At 37.7% G+C, this 22,406-nt stretch overlaps 1 protein-coding gene, 2 long non-coding RNA genes and 1 pseudogene across 3 annotated transcripts; all 4 read left to right on the forward strand.

Moving 5' to 3' along the window:
• The first annotated feature begins 6,627 nt into the window (after positions 1-6,627).
• Positions 6,628-9,292, forward strand: LOC147481472 (ruBisCO large subunit-binding protein subunit alpha pseudogene; annotated as a pseudogene).
• Positions 9,293-9,694: 402 nt separating this feature from the next.
• Positions 9,695-10,855, forward strand: LOC147481473 (uncharacterized). The gene is made up of 3 exons (XR_015205055.1): positions 9,695-9,766; positions 9,843-9,877; positions 10,058-10,855. It is a non-coding gene; the product is annotated as an uncharacterized LOC147481473 (long non-coding RNA).
• Positions 10,856-11,049: 194 nt separating this feature from the next.
• On the forward strand, positions 11,050-11,485 carry LOC147481474 (uncharacterized). Its single transcript, XR_015205054.1, has 3 exons — positions 11,050-11,110; positions 11,186-11,239; positions 11,363-11,485. It is a non-coding gene; the product is annotated as an uncharacterized LOC147481474 (long non-coding RNA).
• A 2,238-nt stretch (positions 11,486-13,723) lies between these two features.
• LOC147481475 (uncharacterized) lies at positions 13,724-14,140 on the forward strand. Its single transcript, XM_086578944.1, has one exon. It carries the CDS (start codon positions 13,724-13,726, stop codon positions 14,138-14,140), a length of 417 nt encoding a protein of 138 aa, XP_086435070.1.
• The last annotated feature ends 8,266 nt before the right edge of the window (positions 14,141-22,406 follow it).

Below are 22,406 nucleotides of genomic sequence, written 5' to 3' on the forward strand. Positions count from 1 at the left end.
GACAAGTCTGAGATAATAAAGTCTTCATATTATGTAACTAGAGAAAACCTTGTTCTTTACTTTTGCTTCTACACTTTGTTTCCATCCTTAGCCATATTTTTCCTTTTCTTTGGCTTTTGACTCCTTTGATTCTATTTTTGGAGTTCTAACTCTTTATTTTATTTTATTTTTAATATTTTTTTTATTTGGATGGAAACTTTCTTTTCTTATTTGAAGCGACTAACAAATTACTGATTTCAAAGTTCTTTCTCTTTTCTATTCTTCATCTCTATTCTCAGATTCATCCAAAGAACGGGTAGGCTGATTTTTATTTTTATTTTGTTTTGTAAAAGGATAAAGGAATTGTGGTTTATGAAAGGCTAAAGAAAGGCTCAGAGGGGTGACTAGCGGAAAATAATTTCATAAGGTTTGAATTCTGGCTATATCAATCCAAAGAGGGCCTAAATTCTCGCTTAGGATATGGTATAGTGATCAAACAAGTGGACGTGTGATTTCTCTATCCGGATTTTACTTCTCCCTTGTGTCATTTCTCTAATGTTTCACTTATATAAGGCTTTAGGTTATATTCTCAGAGGATTTGTAGAATAAGTACTCTAGCCTAGATTTCAGAAACTTACTGCCAAACAATCATAGATACTCATGTAATATATTTATAGATAGATGCAAAGATTATTACCTACATATTAACCTAAGTTTCTAAAATTAATTCTAATGCAAAAGCTACGTAAGATTTCTAGATTATCAAGGGCCTAGAGAAAGAAAACAATACCAATATTTCTAAGTGTACAACATAAACTTTTATTTATATATTTTTTTTAAAATTTTTGAATTTTTAACTAGAAAACAAGTGCATATTATACATATCTATATCCTAACAGATACCTTAATTACACGTGTTTCTATGCCCCCAAACAAGAAGCATATTTTGTCCTCAAAGTATTTAAATAAAAAGGGTAGAGAAATACCATTGAAAAGCGTGAAATTCTGGAACATCTCTAAAACAAGATTAAAACATACTAATATAGAAAAAGAAAACTAACGCAATTCTATAAGAGTTCCACCCGTTATGGGGTTAATAAGAATTAAATTGCTTGGGACATAAGCAGACACTAACTAAAATAAAAACTAATCTTACCTCCCGTTTAAGCCTCATCCTCCTCATCTTCCTCTCCAAAGAGATGAGGTTCCTTCGTATCCTGCCAAGCCATGATAATTTGCCAAGCCCGTCACCATATGTCATCAGCTTGTGCTAACCTGTCGAGTGTTACTATGTCTGATGGGGTGTAAAGAGCAACCAAATGAGGTTGCACCTACCATCCCGGTGAAGTCATTACTCGAAATGAGCGAACCACCTAATTAGTGGGTCTCATGACTTCAACCCTTTTCCAATCTGTGAACCGGGTACAAAATTTAGGTAGACAACTGAGCATGATGTGACACACCAAAATAGGCATAAGAAGATACTTATGCCTCATGCTTTGGGCTCTCTTAAGACTAGCCACTAATACTCGGGGAATGTTATATCGGCGACGTCCCTCAGCTAAAGCAAGGAAAATGTCACCAGGGTACTATTTGCAAAAATAAACTGCCAATCCCCTAAAATATTCATCAGGATGAATAACATGGTGGTGCCTACATTGAGGGACAGGCTACCAAGGGCTATGTTATAACGCCCTTGGTCCATTATACGAAACACCCTCCCCCATAATACTTATGGAAATATGTATAGTTATAGAGGTATGCATTATCAGTCATATATCCCCACGTGTGAATAAGATCAGGTATTGGTATTCCCGAAACTAACGCTACCATATACTTATTGAATTCTAGTGGTTTGTCATCAACCATGACGGAGAATTTTTGTTCTCCATCCTGGTTACAATAGAACCTAACATTATTGTAAAAATATTCAGTAAGCTTAGGTGAATACGAGTCATCTTCACTTACCAATAGATACCTCCATCCTAACTGCAAGATCCTGTCGCAGAACCAATGTCCATAAGTCTCGCTTCCCAACAAGTGTTCGAAAGACTGCTTCGGTATGACTATAAGTGATGTCATCACAAAACTACTCTCTAGAACAGCTGGAACGATCCTGGAACAACCCACAAAAAATTGGAATTTTTCGTGTCTACGAAGGTCAAGGCGCGGGGTGCTTCACTTTATGGGTAGAGGGTAGAGTCCGAAAAGCGCCGGGATGAAAACTGGAATTATAGTGTTTTGGGCGCTGGTCAGCTCAAGAAAAAAAATTGATCGACAAGGTTTGCAGCAGAGCGGCCCCGAAATTTGCTGAGTTGCTAAAATGAAGAAGAAAAAGGGGAAACGTGGGAGTGAAAGGTGAGATGTAGTGTGGATTGTGAGTGTAGAATGAAGGAAGTTTATATAGGTTTTAAGTTTCCAAAACGAATCGGGAAGTTGCCAAAAAGCTTTAAGGCAGTTGCCAGAAACAAAAAAAATCCAAAACCGAAAACGGAAACAACCCATATTCTTGATTCTAAAACAAACCTAATATCTTTTAGATTGAATTTAGAATAGTAACTTCTAAACTTTTTCAGATTTCATGCTACCACAACATCTAATCATAGGTATGCCTATATCGGCAATATTCTCAACCATCACTCCAAAACAACTTCTAAAATGGAGGATCATATAACAAATCATGCTATAGTAAATAATACCACCCCCAAACAATTTGGGAAGGTGGGATTAACAATAAAAACAATTCACAATTTGAAAAGAACCATATTATATTAAAATTGAAATTCAAACAACATTTAACAACCAAATTCAAATTTAACTACGGAATTCAAAAATTAACATCCGAACTAAATAAAAAGAAATACAAAATGACATCAACTCAAAATATTCCTAACAACGCGCTGCTGGATGGCACATGAGAAGGAGATGACTCCTGAGCTCCCAATGGGCCAGAGCCATCCGTCCTTCGGTGACGACGCTCGTGCCTCACAGACACCTCCTCAGAATAAGAACCCCCCTGGGGTGGGAAGCATTCAAGCATATCTTCTCAAAACTTGTGTTGTGCATCCATCTCTGTCTTCATCTGTTCCCAACGTTCATCCTCACGCTGGGCTCGAGTCTTGAAGTTATGATACATGGTAGCCTGCCGAGTCCGGAGATCTACACAAATAGTATTGAGGGAACGCATGCCACGATGAAGCACCGACATGCATTCTGCATCCGACCTACACCTTTGCAAGGCATTGGCATCAAGACATGTCGTGCCCTCCTCATCCTCCGAGTCATCCTCTTTAACTACCCTCTCTTCAGGCAACCTCCACGTCTTTTGGATACACTCCATATAAATAGTAGGATTTCTGTGCTCTTTCAGCCAAATCCTATCAAACGTCGGAGTCGCTCTCAAGGTCATCATGATCTTCGTTATCAAAATAGGGAGAGGTGCAATACTCTTCCCGACTCCTCTAATCATAGTAATCAAAAACTCGAGAATACATAATTCATACTTCTGCTCCTGGAGTATCTATAGAACGTGAAGACAGTTCAGACTGATGTCACTAACCTTCTCCTTCCCGATGACATTCCTACCAATCCACAGAGCTACAGCCAGCTGGTTGGTTTGTAGAGACGACTGGCGAACACAATGCGAGCTCGCATTGTAGTTCCCTTCCAAAATAGTTCGCGTTCATCAAAGGCTCGATACTAGTAAATTGGGATTCCTGTAATGTGGCATTGAGATGGTGTTTAGGCGGAATGCCTAAAATCTCAGCCAACAACCTAGTAGATACTTCTCTCCTCCTCTCGGCCGCCTTAACAAAAATTCTATTCCCATCCAACTCCCTAGTCCTATAAAATTGTCGGACCAAATCTTCGTGGTAAAAATTGTCTGTTAAGTATCACAACCTACTCCAATCTCTCCTAACCATCTCGTCACCGTAAAACAGCGCAAAGTGGTCGGCTGTAAATGCTTGACCCGAGTTCGATCCCAGGCAGCGGCGCCATTTGATAAAGGTAAAAATGAATATATAATTCTACCCACAAATAAGCGATGAAAGTAAATGCGTAAGTAAAACTAAAACTCAACTCATATCTTTATCAAAGATTATTCTACTCTCGAATCTATCGAAATAGAGTGGAGTAAAATATTCATTCCACTCCTAGTTCTTTAGCATTCAATGTTTTCTAATATTATCAGTCCTAGCCAAAGTTAGTGAGAGTAATGGTGGGAATTTTATACTTCGATGTGAATTGAACTAACAAGATACGAATAACAAAATGACGGAAATACTACGGTTTGAATCTAAATAACGAATTAGGGGGGATTGAATCCACCTTGAATCCAACTTAATAAACTAGCATAGATTGTTGTAATCAAATTCTTACGTTCTTACGATAAGAATTGGTTTTTCTAATCCCTAATCATTCAAGATAATCTCTACCAACTAATGACTAGCATGTGAGGAAGTTCTACCCATTCTCATGGTGAATTAACTACCTTTTAGAGTAGAATAGACTCTTACAACGATTCTACACTATACAATCAAGTTTTCATCAAGGCTTCATCAAACCCCTCTAATGGAGGTTTAGCCTTGATTCATAAAATTATCATTTCTCATGGAATTCAAACAAGACATCATATAAAGGTTCTAACTTTACTAAATTGACTAATCAATAATTCAAATCTAAATTAACAACTAAGAAATGATTAACAACTAAATATGAATTTGACAATTCTAACACTAATAAGAATTTAATTAATAAACTAAATTGAGATGAAAATGAATACTTTATTATGAACTAATATTTGATTCCAAATAATAATCTACTTGTTCTAACACTAATTAATTGAAAGGTAAAACTAGATCTAAAATAATAATTGAAAACTAATTAATGGAATAAAAAATCAAAACTAGATCTAGATCTAAAAACTATTCTCTAATGGCTACTTGCTACCTAACCTAATTCTTTTTAAGAGCTAAGTCTTGTGTGTTGCATTTCATCTTTGGTATCAAGTCCCCAATCTACTTTTATTCCTGGACGATCGATTCAGGACAATCTTTTGATGGCCCATGAACTGCTGCGTGGGTATTCAAGGAAGAATGGGCAGAAAAGATGTGTAATAAAGTTGGACATTCACTACTAAAAAAAAGGGTTTTTATCTCGGTTCTAAAATTAACCTTATCTCGGTTCTGCTGATAAGAGAGATAATATGTCCTGTAAATGAGATAATATGTCCTGTAATTTAGGTGCTAACTCTGAGTATAAATCTGTTATCTCGCCTCTTACTTAACCGAGATAAAATATATGGATTTTACCACTGGTGGATAGGAACTACTATAATAGGAAATTTCATTTATCTCACCATTGTGGAACGGATATAATAGGAAATTTCATTTATCTCACCATTCTAAAACTGATATAATAGGAAATTTAATTTATCTCACATTGAACTGATATAATTGATATTAAACCAAATATCTCAGCACTAAAATGATATAATATCTATTATATCAAATATCTCGGCACTAAAATGATATAATAGCTATTATACCAAATATCTCGGAATAAATTAAAGAAAACAGAAATCCCAAAAAAAAATAGAAGTCCAAAAAAAATTGAACTCCCGCTCTACAGTACTCTCTATCTCGATCAGGAATATCATTCACGAACTCACGATAATGGCAACTGCCATTCTAATCCCAAGTATCTCGCTCTCTGCTATCTCTTCGTTTATTTTTAATCCCAACTATCTCGCTAAAGATCTCGCTCGATCTCCACTATATATCTCTTCGTGTATTTTTAATCCAGCTATCTCGCTCTCCACTATCCGTGTATTTTGCCCTCTTCACCTCTCGCACCAACGACTTAGAAACAATTCAAGTTCCACTACCCATTTCAACTCCACAGCAGTTTAACAACTCTTCTGGGTTTTCAGGTACTAAAATTATCTTAGATTAAGCTAGGAGATTATATAGTGTTCAAAACTAGTCAGATTTTTGAAAATTCATGTATAAATAAGTTAGTGCCTAACCTTTATAAACTGATTTGCAGTTTTTCCATCAGCTATTCATTCCTTGTTAAAACAAATTGGATCTGAGGAGGTTCTGGTCGTCCTGCCTCAACTTGATTTGCTTTTGTTAAAAAAAAGAAGAAGATGGCGTCTGCTAATGCCCTCACCACTTCATCCATCCTCCAATTCCCAACTCATGGAAGCCTTAGTAATAGGACAAATCAGAGGCAAAAGCTCAATTGTAGACCATTTATCATGAGAAAAGCAACCCGGGTTTGTTGTGCGTGCAAATGCTAAGGAAATTGCTTTTGGTCGGCTTCAAGGACAGCTCTTCAGCCGAATTGATAAGCTTGTTGATGCCGTTGGTGTTACCCTTGGGTCTTAGAGGTATATCATTTATATCCGATTGTTCCTATTTTGTGATAGATATATGCTTAAGAGGTATATAATGAGAACAGGACCTTATAGAAAATGTTTTAGTTTGGTTTGCCTATGTCCACTCAGTTCTATACTGATATACAACTTCTTTTAGTAATACCATTCATTGGTCTCAAAATTCTTGTTTCTGCTATCTTTCTTGTATATTTTGAAGGAAGGAATGTTGTGTTGGATGAATATGGTAGCCCAAAAGTGGTGAATGAATGATTGTAACAATTGCTCGGGCAATTGAACTTGCAAATCCTATGGAAAATCTTTGGTGCAGCTCTCATAAGGGAGGTAGGATATTCTTTCTTTAGATGCTCGTTTGTTGGCATCATGATTTGTTATGTCTAAATCACCCTATGATTTTATAGTTGTCTTGTTAAAATCTTCTCTCCTATATTTCCCCTTTTCCCAAAAACGTAAACATAATTATTTTGTTTCAAAGATCGCTTAGTGGTTGTTATTAGCATATATTTTGGCCCTTCTCCTTTCTTTTGATTTTTTTTGAGTTTTATGCGGAGGCATTGATGTGTGTCATCAAATTTGTAGAGAAATTATATAGTGTTTTTGCTTTGGGCAAATGATTTCATCAAAGATACCACCCTTCGTTTTTATGAACAGAAAAACCATCTTACGTTGATTATGCTCTCCTCCTACCTGAAACTTGAAATCATTAGCCCGGCATTAATATTCTATCCGAAAGTAGAAATGGCTATTTTCACATTTAAAAGTTGAAGAAAATGCTTGTTTTGCGATGCTTGGTTTTAAGAGTTTGAGTGTTTTTTTGCAGATATAGGATTAAGAGAAAAACATATAGGTCTCATTCGAGATTTTACTATGAATAGTAACTAAAATTATAATTCCGGGACTTTTTTTTTTGTTTTTGTTGAGGAATTGAGATTAAAACTAATATTTAATGAGTTTTACAATTTGGAATTATTGAAAAGTTCCACAAATTCCAATTTTATGTACTTACTTTGATGGAGTTAGAATTTCCTGTGGGAGAGAGAGACTCTCACTTTGTAACATTTGTATTTTCCGTCTTACGGGTTGTCACCACCACCCCTCTATTTAGGGTGAGCACTTGTCATCATAACGATTCACATTTTTTGGTATCTTGTTGGGCATCTCGGATATATACCAACTTTGCTCCTGCAGATCCCATCTTGTGTGTTTGCCCTTTTTAACTTTTCTACTCATTATAGTTTATGATCATGAAAGCACCGATGATCACTTAACACTATATATTTTCTGAACTAATGTTCGTGTTTCTCACTATAGTAGGATGAGCCGATGAGGCATAAGCGATTATGAGCATAATAATGATTTGATTTGTTTTGTGTTTGGCTTGTCCGTGATGATCGAACTTTAAAATTTAGTTATTGTGTTCAACATGTATGCTATATGTATTGTTGGTAGTTTTTTTTAGTATTGTATGTAACACAACTACTCCTTCGACAAAAGGTTGCAAGTAAAACAAATGACTCCGCTGGTGATGGGACAACGACAGCATCTGTTCTTGCACGAGAAATCATTAAATTAGGGTTGTTGAGTGTTACATCTGGTGCAAATCCCGTCTCCATTAAGAAAGGAATTGATAAGACTATACAGGGTCTAGTGGTAGAGCTAGAGAAGAAAGCAAGGTCCATCGAAGGTCGTGATGACGTAAAAGCTGCTGCCACTATCTCTGCTGGAAATGATGAGGATATTGGTATCATGATTGCCGATGCTATTGATAAGGTTGGGGTTGATGGTGTTTTGTCTATTGATTCTTCATCATCCTTTGAGACAACAGTTGATGTCGAAGAAGGAATGGAGATTGACAGAGGGTATATCTCCCCACAATTTGTGACAAATCCAGAGAAGTTGATTGCTAAGTTTGAAAATGCAAAGGTTTTGGTGACAGATCAAAAGATTTCATCGATAAAAGATATAATTCCTTTGTTGGAGAAGACAACCCAATTGCGATCTCCACTACTTATTATTGCTGAAGATGTCACTGGGGAGGCTTTGACTACCCTTGTTGTGAACAAGCTTCGAGGTATCATCAATGTAGCTGCAATAAAAGCACCAGGTTTTGGTGAGAGGCAAAAGGCTCTTCTTCAAGATATTGCCATTCTAACAGGAGTTGAGTTCCAAGCCAGTGATCTGGGCTTGATGATAGAAAATACTGAAGTTGAGCAGCTTGGAATTGCAAGAAAGGTGACCATCAGCAAGGATTCAACCACAATAATTGCAGATCTTTGCGTCAAAAGATGAGATCCACGCTAGAATAGCTCGGATAAAAAGGGAGTTGTCCGGAGACAGTTCGTGGTATGATTCCGAGAAGCCGGGCCGAGAGAATTGCCAAGTTGTCGGTGGAGTTGCAGTTATAAAAAGGTGGGTGCTTTGCACGAAACCGAGCTTGAGGATCATAAGCTCCGGATTGAGGATGTAAAGAATGCAACTTTTGCTGCCATAGAGGAAGGGATCGTTCCTGGTGGTGGTGCTGCATTGGTTCACCTATCAATGTTTGTTCCTGCAATTAAGGAAAAATTTGATGATGCTGATGAACGGCTAGGTGCAGACATTGTGCAAAAGGCACTTGTAGCTCCTGCATCTTTAATAGCCCACAATGCCGGCGTTGAAGGAGAGGTAGTTGTTGAGAAAATAAAAGCAGGAGAATGGGAGATTGGATATAATGCAATGACAGATAAGTACGAGAACTTAATTCAGTCTGGGGTGGGTAATTGACCAAGCAAAGGTGACAAGGTGTGCTTTGCGAGAATCGCACGTGGCGGGGATGGTTCGACTACACAAGCCATTGTGGTTGAGAAGCCCAAGCGCCAAGGCATCTGCAGCAGCAACCCTACAAGGGCTTACGGTATGATTCGTGTTTCTTGAAGTGAAGTTACCACCGAGAGATTCTTATTGTGTTTCGCCAAAGAGGTACCGGTGGCTGCCATCGGGAAAACTGCAGTTGAGATGACTTGCACCTGCACTTGCAGATCATATTACATTGTAGCAAGAGAACTTCATACGAAAATTATGGCCTGGGTCATCAAATTTTGTCCACCAAATTAAAATGATCTTTGTTGTTCAAAGATTTTGTAAAAAAAAAATATTTAATGACAAAAGATATGCAGCTTTGAGAACACTTGGAGAAAAAAAGCAAGCGTTTAATGAGGTAAGCCTTCACAATTATGGTTCTTCATTTTCTTTTTCTTCTACGCTTCTCTTTGTTTCTCGTCATCAGTGTTATCGTAATTACTTGTACTTTTTGTATTTTAGTACTTGGGTCAAAGGAAAAAATAGGAAGCCGAGGAAAGATGCATTAAACAAAAAAAGTCTCGAGAAGAATTCACGAAAATGCTAGAAGTAAGACGGATAGTACTCCCAAATCTATTATTTTCAACAATAAGATGGGAAACTAATTGATACTTTTGCTTGACAGGAGTCCAAAGAACTAACATCGTCTACAAGATGGAGGTTTGTCTTCTCTCTTAAGTAGCACTGATTTTTCGTGTTGATAGTAAAGTTTGCTATAAAATTGAAACCTTTCAACGTATTTCATGCTGTTATTCGTATTTTGAGACGGTATAAGCAGAGTACTATTTAAATGTAATGTCACTTCTAACGCTCTATATGAATTGTTTCATTATTATCTAGCAAAGCAATATCCATGTTTGAGGATGACGAGCGATTCAAGGCTATTGAACGTCCTAGAGATCGCGAGGATCTTTTTGAAAACTATTTGTCGGAACTTGAGAAAAAGGCAAGTTTTACTTGTTATCAAATTTCTCTATGTTTGAATGATGTGATTTCTCCTCATGTGGTCTTTAATTCAGTATATTCCACCTATCTAAGTTTTACTTTACAAGACATCTTCCACCGTTCCAGTCTATTGAAGGTCATATGTTGTGTTAAGTTGCATGTTTTCAAATTTTCGCAACCCATCTTATACTGTGTTCTAGTCTTTACCTTACTTTCTTTATTTACTCAAGTCATTTGGTATTCCTTGCTAATTTTGAGTCACAAGACATGCTGTTCATCCACTTCAGCTGGGACAATCTTGTTAAAAGAAGGTTGAGAAACAGTGTGCTCACTTTTATTCTGTCGACATAACCGAACAAGAAGCACAAGCAGGCCTTGTCTGTCGAGTCCAATCATCGGACAAGAGCAAGTTTAAGCTATTGTATTTTGAACCGGAGGATAACGGTGGATTAAGCCTGGCATTGCAGGAGGAGAGCGCAAAAATAGGAAAATGTACCTCAGCTGGGATGTATTTTCTTGGTTTTCCTATTTACCGGTTGGATCAAGCAGTCAATTCGGTGGCAGCAACAAAGATCCTGATACTGCTTTCCTTAAAAAATTGGACGGATTTCAGCCATGTGAAATATCTAAGCTAAAAGCAGGCACCCATGTATTTTCTGTTTATGGTCAGTTCTGCTTACTTGATCTTTGGGAAATGGTACTTTTTGATTGAGCGGTGTCGCAGATTCTTAGCCTTTCGGCCATTTTTCTTAATCTTTTGGAATGGTATCTGAAATCTTCGGTCCTTATTACTGTACAGGTGACAACTTCTTTAAAAGTGCAAGCTACGTAATGGAAGTTCTTTGTCTTTGGACCTTTTTCAGAAGAAAAGGATAAACTTCGGTGTGGGAAGCTCGAATCTTGACTAAAAGGGTGGAACTATCCAAGTTTGAAACCGAGTATAGAGAGGTTAAATTTTTTATGTGAGGCACTCCTTCTATCCCGTATAGATAAGTTCATTCTCACATTTGTTCTGCATAGCAGGTGTTGGCACAATTCACAGAGATGACCAGTACATATGCACAGGAAATGCAAGCTGTGAGTTTACCTTCACTCTTCGTCTTGGATTTCTTAGTCTTATGAATTGTTCCACATCATTGACTATTGAACTGGAGCAACTACATTTTTACTTGATCATTACATATTTACTTACTTATATAGATTGATGAACTACTGAAACAAAGAAACACAATCCATGCCTCCTACTCAACTGCTCCTCCTCTGAAACGAAGTTCGAGTAGTAGCAAAAGCAGTGATTCCTTCAAAGAATCCAAGAAGGAAGAACGCCAAACCAGACAGACCAAAGTTAACTTCAAACGACGGTGCTTCTGCTGAGTTCTTTAACGAAGCATCAGCAGTTGGAGCTGAATTTACCCTTCTTACGACACGGACATGGGCTTCTCTCTTCGAAGAGACTCATGGCTCTGATGCTAAGCCTAGTACTAGTTGGGAGGAAGCAGGGGCTTCATATGTTGTTTCTGGTTTGGACGAAGAGGAAGCTAGGGCCTTGTTGGACGAACATTCTCCTCTAGCACCTTCGGTATCTGGGTAAGTATAAATATCTCTGAATTGATTACAGATTGTGCGATTAGGCAATGTGAGGACCCTGCATCTATCCTACCAGAGCTTCATTAGGGTGAGATAGTTTCCAATGACACACATAGTAATGATGTCCTTGAGTAATCAAATAATTCTGTTAAGGTAGGGGCCTCCACTAAAGATGCACTTCAAGTTGAGTCCTCGGTTGCCAAGCGTTCTGCTCCAAAGCATGGAGATATTCTTTGGATTCTCAAATTTTTTTTTAGTAGGAAATTCAGCAGGAACCATCTGTAAGAAGGAAATTCAGCAGGAACCATTTGTCTCAATTCTTAACTATATAGAGAAAGGTTAAAAAAATGTCTTATTATAGTTCGAAGAATAGTAGTTGATACAATATTTGAGTTTCTATAAATAAATGACTGATCACTAGTACTCTTTGAAAGTTAAGATCATGTTCAACATTGTTCTTTCTTATCTTAATGAAATAAGTTTTTCAAATAATTTTATGTTGGGTTGCTTTGTTAATTGGGTTGGTTTTGTTAAATATGGTTGTTAATTGGTGTTGTTTATGAATATGAAAGGGAATGTGGTGGTTTGGGGACGAGGTTTTATTTTACGGTTAATTGTCATGAGCAATACCAAAGAAAAAATGATAAAAAATGACAAAGGGTGAGATAAAAGGTTGTCCAACAATCTCTTTTTCCAAAAGAATTTATCACGGTTATTTTTTGATATTATCTCGGTTTTAATAAAAAAACATCTCAGTTTTCTTCTATACTAATTGGTTTCAATCAACAATTTATCTCGATTTTATTCTATATTATATCGGTTTTATTTAGAAAACCCAGATAATATATTTAAATAAGATGTCAGACTTCTGAGATAATTTTGTAGCTTATTATCTCGGTTTTATAGAACTCTATTACCTCAGTGGATTTTACCTCGGTTGTTTTTTCCTAGAAAACTGAAGTAAAAACTCTAATATCTCACCTTTTAGCTGAGCTTATAAACCTTTTTTAGTAGTGATTCAGAAAGCTTATGACTCTGTCTCTTGGGTAGCAATAGAAGCAATTCTACACAAGTTCAAGTTCCCACCCTTATTCATAGAATGGCTTCAGATGTGCTATACTTCGCCGTACTTCTCGGTGATGGTAAATGGGTCTCCTGAAGGTTATTTTCAAGGGAAGCGAGGCTTAAAACAGGGAGACCCTATGTCTCCTTATCTGTTCGTGCTTGTCATGGAGATTCTAAGTGCGCTACTCCTTTAAGGGCTGCAGTCTCGGAAAATTTTAGCCCACTCAAAGTGCAAAAAGCTGGAGATATCTCACTTATGTTTTGCTGATGACATGCTCCTGTTCTGTAAAGGTAACATGGACTCTATTATGGCTGTTAAGGATATCTTGCATTCTTTCGCTGAAGCTACAGGACTAAAGCTCAGTAATGCAAAGACAACTCTTCTAACTGGAAGTATGACTGAAGCGGAAGGGCTAGCATTAGCAGAAGCCATGAACATCTCTCTTGTAATCCCACCAGTCACTTACTTGGGGCTGCCACTCATGGCTACAAGATTAGGGGTAAAAAAATGCTTGCCACTCATAGAGAAGATTACCAGAAGAATCTTAAACAGGAAAAACAAGGAGTTGAACAGGGCGGGCAGAGTGCAACTTGTGAAGTCAGTGCTTTCATCCTTTCAGAATTATTGGGCAACAACATTTGTTCTCCCAAGAGCAGTGCTGGATAAAATAGCTAAACTGTGTAACAGATTCATCTGGGCAGGACCAAGTATGGCGAAAAAAATGCACCATGTGAGCCATGCTACTCTCAGACTTGACAAAGAGCAAGGAGAGACTTGGTTTGGTGGATCCATGGGTTTGGAATCAAGCTGCATATTGTGGATTAGTGGTGAAATTGGCCCAAAAAACTGATTGTGTATGGGTTAAGTGGGCTTGGGAGAACCACATAAAGAATAAGCATTTTTGGACCATGAAAGTTCCGCAGGAGTGCTCATGGGTGTGGCGAGGGATCCTAAAGAACAGAGAGAATGCCTGGAAGTATGTCAGATACAGCATAGTGAATGGTAATGGGACGAGTTTTTGGCACAACCCATGGTGTGTAGGCCCACTCATCTTGGACCCTGATGCAAGGGCATTTCTGGCTGATGTAGTTCCAATGGATGCGCTGGTCAGTTCGGTGATTATAAATGGAGAGTGGGCAAGGAGTATCATTGATCTACCTGAATGTGAGGTGAAGAGGCTGATCATGAACACAGAGATTAACTCGTACACCTCGAAAGACCAAGTCATTTGGACACCATCGAGTTCAGGTCTGTTTTCTGTGTCCTCTACCTATGCGGTCTTGAAGAATGTTAGAAGTAAAGTAAAATGGTACAAGATTGTATAGGGAAAGCTGTCGGTGCCGAAACATTCATTCACCGTATGGCAGCCATTTTCTGGATAGCTACCAACCCAGAGCAGACTCATGGCGAAGAAAGTGATTGGGTATTCGCGATGCTGCCTCTGTGATTTACATGAGGAAAGTTCGGCGCATTTGTTCTTCGAGTGTTCTTATTCAAAACTGGTGTGGAGCAATTTTAAAGAGGCGATGGGGTTACCAGGAAGAGTTCGGAATTCCCATGCAGAATGGTATTACATCATGCGTATTTGCAGACCAAAATCCATATCCTCTGAAGTGTTGAGAGCGCTAACATGTGCTGCAGTGCAAGCTATATGGAATGAGAGGAATTGGAGGCTCAAGAGGCAGCGGTTCCTCAGTGCTGATTCAGTGAGCATGAAGGCTTTGAACAATATGAAATTATATCTGGGGAAATCACTGGAAGCAGTGAAGGATGATGTCGCAGTGTGAACTGTTTTGACTAGGCTAGGAATTGGTGTTACGTACACGCGAAGGGAGGACCAATGGGTCAAATGGACGAAACCTGAAACTGACATTCTTGTCCTTAACACGGATGGATCATTGCAGCAGGGTAAATCAGGCTATGGAAGGGTTTTAAGGGATCGAAATGGAGAGGTTCTCATGGCATTCTGTGGAAACTCTACAAGACAGTCAGTCTTACATCAGGAGCTACTTGGGGTCCAAAAAGGCATTGAAGGAGTGGAAAAAATGAACATAAAGGAGGTGGTAGTGCAGTCTGACTCACTGAGGGTAATAAAGATCTTGGAAAAGAGGGAAGCTCCACCTTGGTATTTTAAGAACCTGGTGGCTCAGATTAGGTGTGCACAAGCAAGATTTGCAGAGGTTAAATTCCAACATGTGTTCAGAGAAGGAAATCAAGTTGCGGATTACTTGTCAAGAGTTAGTAGTAATTGCAGTACTCATAGTACAGAATGTAGTAACCAATGCATGTACTTTCTCCCCCCCATGGATCAAAAACTTAGTGAATTGATCAAGGGGGATAAAAAAGGAAAGTTGTACTTGAGATTTTGTCATTAATAAAAGGTTGGGGTCTCCTTAACCCCTAGTTGTGGAAAAAAAAAGTCTTGTGTGTTGAAATGGAGGAGACCAGATCCACATTTTTGTGCATGGGCTGAGGAGCCATGTTTTGGGCCGGAAAATCGAACCCAAAACCCAATCTCTTCAGTCCACAGGGCCCTTTTCAGTTGGATCTGAATTAAGTAAGTTTTTTGTCTACTTTTTCTCTTTTGATTGGGTCAAGGTTTGAACCATTGGAAAGCTCTTTCTGAGCCGGTCGTTTTGACATAAGGTAGGCCTAATTCTGAGGCCTGAGTCCAAAGATACGGTCTTCGGAAGTTCTGCTGACTTTTGTGTGCTATTTCTGCCCGTGTTGACTTTGACTTTTCAGCTTTTGACCGGGCTTTACAAAGGCTTTTACTCCTTGAATCTTGGCCTTTAATCACAGAACTTCTTAGCAACCAACCCTTGCTCCTTTATCTCGCCAAAGTGGCACATTTCTGCCCATAATTGACTTCAATGCCTGAAATACATAAAAGCACGTAATCAGCATTAACTTTTATTTATTACTCGCATAATTGGTCTAAAAGTATTATTGTTAAGGAGTTAAAACTACAGTTTTGGGCTCTTATCACCATGCACACTGCAAAGCGTGTATTCGATGTCAACAACTTGGACGTATTACTCAATGTAATGTAATGCCCTCAAATCCCATTCTTATAGTGTAGATTTTTTATGTTTGGGGTATTGATTTCATGGGCCCATTTCCCGTTTCGCATGGTTTCATTTATATTCTTGTAGCTGTAACGCTTCTAAATAGATTAAAGTCATGGCTTGTCGTAGAAATGACTATAGAACTTTAGTATTATTTATGAAGGAGTATATCTTCTCACTTTTCAGCGTACCTAAGGCCATCATTAGTGATGGAGGAAAACATTTTTGTAATAGAGTTATTGAATCTTTAGTCAAGAAATATAGAGTTTTCCAAAAGGTGGCGACTCCGTATCACCACAAACTAACAAGTGATCAAGTAGAGGTGTCCAATAGAGAAATGAAAAAGATTTTAGAAACGACAGTTAATCCTGATAGGAAAGACTGGTCTAGACGCCTAAGAGATGCTTTATGGGCATATAGAATGGCTTTTAAAACACCTATTGGTATGTCACACTACCGCTTAGTTTTTGGTAAACCTTGTCACTTGCCTGTTGAGTTGGAATACTGTGCCTTGTGGGCTCTTAAAAGTCTTAATTTTAACATTAATACCGCTGGTGTCAAGCTCAAATTACAATTAAATGAGCTTGAAGAGATCCGAAGTGATTCTTACGATTTAGCGAAGGATTATAAAGCTAACATAAAATGTATTCATGATAAACATATTTGGCATAAAGAGTTTGATCTTGGTCAAAAAGTTTTGCTATATAACTCACGTTTGCATATTTTTCCTGGTAAATTAAAAACATTGCACGTTGGTCTAGACCTTTTCTGGTTACTGATGTAACCCCTCAAGGGGTAATCACCTTGATAAATCCCAAGGATAATAGTACCTTTCAAGTAAATTGGCAATGCTTATAACATTTTCATGAATTAAGGTCGCCAGCTATAGAAGAAACCCTTTTACAATACCCTATTTATGAGGACTGACCCTCTATGTTTAGTGTACTTCCTATTTTAATTCTAAATTTTGGGAGTACTCCATTAAGGTAACCGGACCCTTCTTTCGGAGTGTGTAGTTGTAAGTGCGGATCCTTAGTCCACGTTAAAGTTTCTACAAAGTCAATCCTAGTTACGTACTCTTGTTTTCATCACTAGTCTATTTCATTCACACTCCACTACCAAGTTGGGTTCATTCGACAAGTTCAAATGAAACCAACTTGGTGATTTAGTTACCTTTTCAAATCAAGTTCATTCCAAGCTTTCATTTAAACAACTAAACTAAAATGAAGTTCTAGTTTTCTCTCAAGCAACAAGAGTTTTACATTAAGAAAGCATTTCAATACTCATTAGAAAGTAGGAGAGAAGGGTTAGAAGTCTAGTTTTTTCAACCATCAAACCATTCCTCCAAACAAAGGATTTAAGATGAACAACACAACCCAACACCCACCACTTTACTACATATCAAATGACGCCGTCGTCATGGATCCCAATGGAAAGAGAAAGATGGAGAAAAAAATCACTTATTGAACTCTTCTTCTCAATCTTATTTTCAATTTTTTTTAAAGTTTTTTCCCTTTATTTCTTTACTGATGTTTCTTTTTCACATAATTCTAGTACACGTCTGAGCAAACGGAGCCCAAGAATAGCACGAGACAAATCACTGGAGACTGTTGGACAAAAACAAGCTTAAACGGAAAAAATTCACCCGCGCCGTGCCTGTCACCCACGCGTCCCCACCTGTTAGACACGCAACCGCGTAAGACACGTCGTGGCACATGTCCACGCCTCATTTACCCGCACCGCACCTCGATTTTTTTCCGACGAAGATTATGTTGGCTCAGAATCTTCGTGTGTAAGTCACCTTTAATTCCCCATGGTCTTTTCAATTTAACTGTTAGTACATAAAAAGTAGATAGATTTGCAAAGTTTTGAGGTTTTAAAACCAAAAATTCAGTTAAAAAAATAATTAAAAAATTAAAAAATTTATTAATTAAAATAAATTAGTAACCCATCAGTAAAATCAAACATTAAAATTAGTTTAGTAGCATGTTTTGGTTTTATTTTCTATTAATTATTGTTTATGTATGATTAGATTAAGATAATATCATATAATTAAGTCAAAATATTAAAAAAAAAAAATTAGGATAAATACAAAATAGTTTAAGTTTGAAAGTTTAGTCTTTTGGTTTTGGTTTAAGTTTACTTACCAAGAGTTGGGGATTCAACCAACTTGGACCGGTTGGATGTGCGAGGCGATAAGTGTAACATCACGCTCGCATATCTCAACCCAACTTGGGGGTTGAAATTCCAATCTTTGACGAACACTTTCCGAGCTTTTAAGTATTTTGTTTAATTAATCATTATTTTATTAGCTAAACGTAGTTAATTTTCGTGTTTACCGCTTTCATAGTTTTAAGCCCACGAAGGAAACTTTGTTTTAGGCCCACGAAGGCAACCAATTGTATCTTATTGGCTTTACCACATTTCGACCCGACTTGTGGGTCTTAGATAGATTAAACTTGTAACCGTTAAGAAAAGTTCGAACGGTGGGTTGACATGCAAGACACCAAACACTTCGTCAACCCCACCACGTCGCCTTCACCCAAGGATCGCGTACGCACACCTTGGGCTGTAATTTCTAAACCTTTATCTACAAAGTGTAAGAGGATACTTGTGTGTTACTATGCATGCTTGGATGATTGTGTGATTTACATTTCAGTCTCGTCTTTACATTAACGCTAAGGCTAAACTCGAGCCCTAAAAGAACAAAAAGTACGATTAAGCCCTATTTTAGAATGGACGTTGCGTGAATTGTTTCTCACATAGACCAAACTAAAAAAATAAAATCAATCAAGCAAAGCCAATCTAGTCATGTCTATCAGGACAAACATCTAGCACGAACAAAGAGAGTAGTAAACTACTAGATTCCAGTGAGCCAACCACCTTCCTCACTCCCCTCCCTCAGAAATACCGTGGGTAAGATTCTTGGTGGCATACCATCTAGTGAAGTAGCAATCTTCTCCCTTGACACGTGTAGTTCCCAAAACCTAGTTTCGCGCCTACTGTTAAATTCAAACAGGGCATAGTATCAAATTTTACAGACATTGCATGCAAATTTTTCAAAAACTTCAAAGCTAGAAATGAATTTCACTGTTTAAGCATCCAATACATTTGTGTGCGCATATAAGTAGATTCCAAATAGTCTCGCAATCATGCATGAGACTACGCTTAGGCTATACAAAGTTTAGTGCGTTTAAAACTTACGCACGTAGGAGAGCACGTAGATCTCGGCATACTCCTATTTCTCATCCCCCAACAACTAGGATGGAGGATGAAGTAGTTCAAGCTGAAGAGCCTATCTTTAGTTTCTACACATCGTTACAAGATGGCCCTCCATCTTGTATACAACTCACACAACTCAATAGTGATTTTCGCATCCCACCAAACATGTTCAATCTCTTACCCATTTTTCATGGTTTCGAACACGAGTTACCGTACGAACACCTATGTCGGATACATGAGGTATGCAATACTTTCAATCATCCGGCATTTCTGATGTTCAAGTTAAACTAAGAGTGTTTCCCTTCACTCTAGCTGGCAAGAGCCATACATGGCTTCTATCGCAGAAGCCCGATTATTTTGATACATGGGAAAAGGAAGTGTTCTCCTTCATGAAGAAGAAAATAGAGGAGATAGTAAACAAGATACAGTTCTTTAGACGGAGTCCAAGTGAGACATTCTCCAAAGCATGGGATAGATTTTTTGAGCTCTGCTCCATTCATGTCCTCACCATAAATTAGAAAAATTGACTCTTGTCCAATGTTTTTTCAAAGGTCTTCTCCAAGAACACAAAGTCACACTAGATATCATGAGTAATGGAAACTTTTTAGATAAAGGTGTTATAGAAGCTCTAACTTTTCTTGATGACCAAGCAGAAAAGAGTACTCATTGGGGCGACACAAACAATTCCAGAACATCCCAGCCCAGTATTTCTAAAGCCAATGGTATCTTTGAGGTAAAATTCAATCCAGAGATGAAAACACTAATCGAAACCCTCACAAGAAAGATAGATTCCCTTGCAACCAAACAAAAAGACTATACTCCCCAACTAGTCATGAACATCGATATAGCACCATGCACTTTCTGTCTCGATCTAAATCACATATCTACCCATTTTCCCTTGCTCAACAACATAACATCACTTTAGCCAAAAGAAGTTTGTGCTTTTAATATACCAAATGTACCATAGAGGCAACACCCAAATTTTCAATGGAATACTAATCAACAAACCCAACCACCTCTAGGGTTCACAAATCATGTCAAACCACAAAATACATTCAATCAATTCAGACAAGGACAAGGTACCTAGAACAATCAGAATAAAGCAATGGTTCTATCCAACTTTAACCAGAACTACCAAAATCCACCAATCAACAACCAAAGAGACCTAGTTCCAGTTGCCGAACCTACTAATGTCCTGTTAGACTAAACATCCGAGATGATGCTATCTTTGATGCATCAACAATCTCAAATCTTGGTGTCCATACAATAATCTCTAAGCCACCAAACTCAAGAGAAAGCCTAGAACGGTGTGTTCTCTGGACAAGCAGTTCCTAATCCTAAACAAGCGAACTCAGCCTTGGAAGCTACAAGTGCCTAAAACACTATTATGAGTTACGGTCTACGGATGTAAAAGAAACCATTCTCGGCGATGCTATTTATGAGGATTAAATCCTCTATTACGTGATGTATTTCCAATCCATTCATTCCTTTACATTTGTTTCTATGGAATACATCAGAAAATGTAACCAGACCACTCTACTTGGAGTGTGTGTGTGGTTGTAAGTGTCAGAGCCTTGAGTCCACGTATACTTGCATATTCCTTGTTATCACTTTTACTCGTAGTTTGTGTAGTGTACCTCTATGGAGCAAGTATACAATTTTCTTTTTCTTTATTTTACACTATTTTTGTTAAAAATAGCTTTTCCTTGTAGTTTTTACAAAAGTTCTTGGTTTTTCCAGTTTTTATAATAGAGGATTCTCGAGACAACACTAGTCACGTGTTTTTGTTCCAAAACCGACAATGGATTCTACACGGACCAACCCCTAGAAAAATGCAATCTAGGGGCAGTTTGAGATCAGTTTTGCTTATTAAGGGTTGCTTATATCACCGTGATATTCGCACGGGTCAGGACATTCCATGTCTTGCACAGTAAAACCGTCAACTTGTATAACTGAAGCTCTGTCTGTCTAGATTGGGTTCACTCGAACCGACATGAAAGTTGCCTAAGACAATCTATTATGGTATATTTTTATCACTACTTTTATACGAGTCCTTTGTATATATCTCTACGTAGTTTTCAAAAACATGAGGATATAAAAATTTAAAATCTTACGTTCCAGAGTAACCAAAATAATACTGGATAAATGTATGATTTTATCTTCTTGCAAAAACCATCTATTTTGTTAGAGATATCTTTTTAAAAAAAAAACTCAACGAGGCGTCAAATTCTAAAATTAAACAAATGGTGTAACCCAAAGTGAAACCATGATCTATTTAATTCTAACATGCACCTCTCTATTATTGTCTCGAGAATTTGACGTTCAAAGACTCATTTTGTACAAAAATTTCAAAAAAAGTTCCCCTCTTTTCCAAACACTCTAAAAAATTTCCAGTTACCAAAATTTTCAAAAACTTCTTTTCTCCCCCTTCTACAAACCTTCCAAAATTCCTAAAAACAGTTCTTCTCCACCGACCAAGGCTCAATGGAGACATGTACCCTCTGATTCTGAAGTTTTTGCATATCTTTCGATTGATATTAAACATGATATCTAGAAGAGAATTCACACCATCACACTTGGTATAGGAAAATTTCCTACGCCCATATACGGCATGGACTCAAAGAGAATTGGTGTTTGAGATGTCAAACACCAAACTGCCATGGGCTTCGGCCGATAAGTGAGGGCTTAGTATTTATAGTCTACATGTGTCTTACACCAAAACACATAACCCAACTTCATAGAGTAATCAAACCATCTGGTTGGGATTGACTCAAGTCTTGGGGATCTGAATGAAAACGACCTACATTTTTACAGTTTTTCAAAATATAATCCAAAATAATTAATTAGTCTTTAATTTCACGTTTGTATATTCTTCCCACCATCCATTCCATATGCTCTCGTAACACTCTTTTTTATTCATTCATCTATTCATGTGTTTTGCTTTCAAGTTGGCATACTTTATTCCTTTTAGAGCTCATTCGTGTATACAGCTTATGTCATCTTCACGCTTTAAGGCGTTCATCTATCATCTTGTGTGTCATTCAACCTTGTATAAAAGCATATGATATACCGTTGGATATGATTTTTTGCGCTGATCATTTAGACAGTTCATTTGTCCAAATTAGACTGGTAACGAAGTAGAAATTTGCATTTTATGCATGAGTTACGAGAAGGAACAGGACCTATTCGGTATTGCCACAATTCATATGGGCTTGGGCCAAAAATTTCAAACCCTAAAAAACAGAACAAATGACGGTCGTACGTGGGTTTAAATTATAACCACACGACCGCCCGACATATT

The sequence above is a fragment of the Coptis chinensis genome, chromosome 8 (genome assembly GCF_015680905.1).
Source record: "Coptis chinensis isolate HL-2020 chromosome 8, ASM1568090v1, whole genome shotgun sequence".
NCBI lineage: Eukaryota > Viridiplantae > Streptophyta > Magnoliopsida > Ranunculales > Ranunculaceae > Coptis > Coptis chinensis.